Genomic DNA, 5,119 nt, shown 5'->3' with positions numbered 1-5,119 from the left:
AAACACTTTTTCTAACAAAAAAAAGTACATTTCAAACTGACATTCCAGAATTCCGGACCTATATTCTAGATTCCGACTAACATTCCGGATTCCAAACTAACATTCTGGATTTTGGATTAAATTTTTGAGTTCAAAAAAAAAAAAAAACTACGGAATTTAAAGAACAAACCGTGAATCCAACGAACTAGTCAGGAATTTCGAGAAAAAAACCATTTTTTATTTAAATCTAACAAAAATTTAAACATACATAATAAATATAAACTCTAATTGATATTATGGCATGAAAATCAGACTTTGATTGAAATACGAACATAAAACACTTCAAAATAATAATTTCAGACATAAATAAAACGATTTCTTTGAAAAAAATCGAAAAAAAAATAAATCCATAATATAAAGAATAAGCATTTTAAAAAAAAAATATTATTTAAAAAAAACTCACTTTACTTGATTTTCTTTAAATATATGTAAATGAAAAAAAATGGATAGTATAATACCCCCACCCGTTTAATAGACCGGGTACGGACTATCCACATTTTTTATCTACCGTATTTACCAGTAATCGTCTAGGGTTTTTGCTTAGCTTGCCCGATAGTTATCTGCGTGCCGGAGAAGACATCGAGCGAGTTCCCCGTCGCAGAGAGTAGCTTCCAGTTCAACCACCAATCGCGACAATGACGACGGTCGTGCCTACATCCGAGGAGGATCCCATCCTCTCCGTCGTTCGATTCACCGCCGAGATGTCCTGGGCTGAAGCCGGTCCCGAGGTATCCCTAACATCTTCCTTACCATCAGCACGTACCAAAACAATCTCTCTTTTTAACATATTTTTTCAATAGATTGGCGTTTCATACGCATGGAGTTTCTAATTTCTAATTGACATGAAACAGTACTCAAAATTTGTAGCAATTCTGTGAAATTTGTCGCAGGTAGCTGAACCACAAGTTGCTAGTTTATGCTTGGAGGCTCAAGACTGCATGATTGCTGGCAGATGGTTCGATTTGGCTTCACTGATGCTTACTTCGGCTGATTTGGTATTTCCTAAAGCTTCGGATAAAGGTTAAACTCACTCTGGTGATTCACTTTCATTAATCTTTATCGCTTACATGTTGTGGTTGTAAATTGTAAATTTGCAATTATAACACACCGTTGTTCCTGATCATGCTAGGTTAAACTCTGAATCACATTTGAGTTGTTTTCATTTGATTTTTATCACATTACATAACATAAATCTTCAATACCTATTAAGATCATCAACATCGTCTCTGTCAAATCATATCACTCCGAGGTTTATACACTAATGAAATTTCAATCTGGCTTTTGTTTCTCCTTTAAGATCTTGAGTGCATCTTCACCATCATCTGCAATCTTGTCATTAAGCCTGAAAGCCTTGACGAAATGTTAGAGATGGCAAAGCTTTTATCCACCAAAGTTGCACAACAACCAAATGATAAACCTGCACTCCGATTGAAGATGTAAGTTCTGCTCATAATCACATAACAAGTACTAATATCTTGTAACATTTCTCATGTCTACCTTTCTCCTCTATTCAGCTTGTTCAATCTCTACAACCTGTTAGAGAACCCTTACAGCCGATTCTACGTTTACATGAACGCCCTTAAATTGGCAATGAATGGAAAGGTCATAGAGCATATCATACCATCTTTTAAAAAGATAGACAGTTTCTTAAAAGAATGGAATCTTGGAGTTCATGATCAAAGAGAGCTTTTCTTGACAATCTCTAATATCTTAAAGGAACACAAAAGGTACTCAATATAGTTTCTACATTCATCATCCCTTTGATTTCTCTTTAATATTTCAATTTGTTCACTAAATTCAGCTCCCCAAAAGAAACCTTCAAGTTCTTAACAAAGTATCTTGCAACATTTTCTGATGAGGATGCACATACTATGGAGGAGGCAAAGGAAGAAGCTGCTTACACTATCATTGAATTTGTCAAATCACCTGACATGTTTCAGGTGTTATATAATTATAATTTTATAATATTATAAAAAAAAAGTTAAAAAAGGGATATTTTTAAAATTTGACCATCTTCTTGTTTAATAACATGGCAGCATGATTTGCTTGATATGCCTGCTGTAGCACAATTGGAGAAAGACACCAAATATGCATTAATATATCAACTTCTCAACATCTTTTTGACTCAAAGGCTAGATGCTTACATGGATTTTCACACTGCAAATTCTGCATTACTAAATAGCCATGGTAATTACAGATTCCAAATTTACAACCATCCCATTTCAATTTCTAGGGTCAAATTTGTCTTTTCGCCACCGTTTGTTACCCAAGATGGAACAGAACAAATCTCAATGGGACAAAAATTACAATTTTATGTCCACCCATAAAAGGTTGAATAAGTTGGGAGTTGGGACAGGGGCTTGATCTCAATCTCTTTTTTGTGCAAAAGACATAAATGCCCTTCTCTTGTGTAGGTATTGTACATGAAGATTGTATAGCAAAGATGAGGTTGATGTCAATTGTGGATCTTGCCTCAAAAGAATCTGGCCAAATTCCTTATCATATGATAAAGGACACTCTACAGGTATACCTACCTACCTACCTACCCCCCCCCCCCCTCCAATTTATTTATTATTAAAATGGGGTTAATTGCAGATTGAGGATGATGAGGTGGAGCCATGGGTAGTAAAGGCAATCACTGCTAAACTGATTGATTGCAAAATTGATCAAATGAATGAAGTCATTAGAGTAACGTAAGTAAAAACCTTTTATTTATTTTTCTTTTAAAATTTTTTTTTTTCTTATCTCGGTAAACAGGTTTTAAATTTTATTACAAATTTGATCCAAATTCTACACTTTTTGCCCAGGTTTCAAAATTTTGTTACAAATTCATCCTAAATTTAGTTTTTTTACATATATTGTGTTTTTCAAATCTTGTTTCGAGTATTCTATTTTTGCTTTATAAAATCATATTTTGCGAAAACAACTTAGATATTATGTTATTGTTACTAAAAAGGAAAGCAAAAATGTCTTTTTTGGTATAATTATGATTTTATAAAGCAAAAACAACATATTCTAAACAAAATTTAGAAAAAAAAAAAAAACTAAATTTAGGTTGAATTCATAACAAAGTTTTGAAATCTGGACCAAAAGTGTAAAATTTGGACCAAGTTCATAATAAAATTTAAAATAAATTTTGAGTAGGATGATCTGTTGACCGGGTAAAAAGGTCAAAATGAATACTACTAATAGTACTCGAAACAAACTTAATCAGAAAAAAGAATATAGGGACTTAAATGAACATGATGTCAAAATATAGGGACTTTATAGTAGATTTTACAACTAATAATATTAGTTTACATATTTTTGTAGTCGATACACAGAGCGTGTTTTTGGGCAGCAGCAGTGGCTATCTCTTAGGGAAAAGCTGGCAACATGGAGGGTAAATAAATATTTTTATTGTGACTTTTCTAAATTTAAATATTTTATTTTAAAATATTTACAAACTTTATGCTTTCAGGGTAACATATCAAATGTGATAACAACAATTCAAGCAAACAAGGTAACCGAAGATGCAACACAAGCAATCCAAGGTTTGGCAATTCGTTGAAATTTTGCTTCATTTTCCCAAATATTATCAGAACTACTCCCGAGACATTTCAATTCAGGATTCAAGAACAAAGGTGCGCACACACACAAAAAACTCGTGTTCTTATTCTTATTGCTTTCAATTCACATTTTGAAATTTTTTGTTTCTAGTAGCTAATTCATTTTAACTTGTAGTTTGTATTTTCTTTTTGTATTGTGTGATTGATGAGGAATTTTGCATTAAGGAAAGATATTTTGCTACGTTTACTTATGGCTTCTAGCTTCATATGCTTTATTGAGCTTGAATTTGAGTTTGTGTTTTATAATTACGTTAACATGGAATATATTTTTATTTTTAAGTAGAGACTGCTTAGGACTCTTTGATAGTTGCTGGTTGAGTCGGGTCTGATTCAGTTAGACCTAACTTCTTTCTATCGGACTCAGACCATCTTTCTATCGGACTGAGACCAAAGACTTCAAATTGTGGTATCAAACGGTTTAAATCATACCGAGTAGACTCAACCTCTTACCAGTAAGACATATCAAACAATCTGTTAGCCCTAAAAGCTTATCAAATATTAGATACTATCAGACTGAGATAGAATCAGAGGCTTATAATTGTGGTATCATACAGTTTAAATCAAACTGAGTAGATGCATATCAAACAATCTTTTAAGCCCTAAAAGCTTATCAGAGACTTCTACTTGTGATATCAAACGTTTTAAACCAGACCGAGTACACTCAACCTCTTACTTACCGGTAAGACATATAAAACAATCTGTTAGCCCTAAAAGCTTATCAGATATTAGATACTATAACATAGACAAAATCAAAGATTCTTATAATTGTGGTATCAAACAGTTTAAATCAAAACGGGTAGAAGCATATCAAATAGTCTGGAAGCCCTAAAAGCTTATATAGAGACTTTTAATTAGGGATGAGCATAGGTGGGTACCTGCCTCATTTGGCGAGTACCGGAACCGGAACCGGTGGTTCTTAAAAAGTTAGAACCGGAACTGGAACCGCTCTAGGCGGTTCTTAAAATTTTGGAACCAGTCCTGGAACCGGTGGTTCCGGTTCCGGGAGCGGGTAACCCGGTTATATTAACTTTGCTAACTTTTGTCGATAAAACCGCAACTTAATTCGATCTAAATCGAATCAATTCAGACAAAAGAGGGACAAAATCAGATCAATATATTCTAAACCGGTCTAAACAACACACATATTTATATGAAATACTAATATATATATATATATATATATATATATATATATATATATATATATATATATATATATATATATATATATATCGGTTTCGGCGGGTACCCAACGGGTAGTGGTTCCTAAAAAATGAGAATTGGAACCGGAACCGCTTAAGGCGGTTCCATAACTTTAGGAACCGGAACCGGAACCGCTTAAGGCAGTTCTAGTTCCAGAACCAGCAGTTCCGAGGCGGTTCCGGTTCCAAAAGCGGATACCCGGTTCTGATGCTCATCCCTACTTTTAATTGTGATATCAAGAGGTTTAAATCAGACCTAGTAGACTCAAC

At 33.6% G+C, this 5,119-nt stretch overlaps 1 protein-coding gene across 1 annotated transcript; it reads left to right on the top strand.

Annotated features, from left to right (window-relative positions):
- Positions 1 to 563: 563 nt before the first annotated feature.
- On the top strand, positions 564 to 3,834 carry LOC145037121 (uncharacterized). Its single transcript, XM_078985693.1, has 10 exons — positions 564 to 767; positions 930 to 1,059; positions 1,337 to 1,475; positions 1,554 to 1,766; positions 1,841 to 1,979; positions 2,076 to 2,226; positions 2,454 to 2,563; positions 2,635 to 2,732; positions 3,352 to 3,421; positions 3,500 to 3,834. The coding sequence occupies exons 1-10, from the start codon at positions 675 to 677 to the stop codon at positions 3,587 to 3,589; spliced, it is 1,233 nt and encodes a 410-aa protein (XP_078841819.1). The 5' UTR covers positions 564 to 674; the 3' UTR covers positions 3,590 to 3,834.
- The last annotated feature ends 1,285 nt before the right edge of the window (positions 3,835 to 5,119 follow it).

This window comes from Lactuca saligna, chromosome 3 (genome assembly GCF_052625555.1).
Source record: "Lactuca saligna cultivar CGN05327 chromosome 3, ASM5262555v1, whole genome shotgun sequence".
NCBI classification, from domain to species: Eukaryota; Viridiplantae; Streptophyta; class Magnoliopsida; order Asterales; family Asteraceae; genus Lactuca; species Lactuca saligna.
Note: the sequence above shows the minus strand (reverse complement) of the source record. Positions and strands in the feature narration are given on the sequence as shown.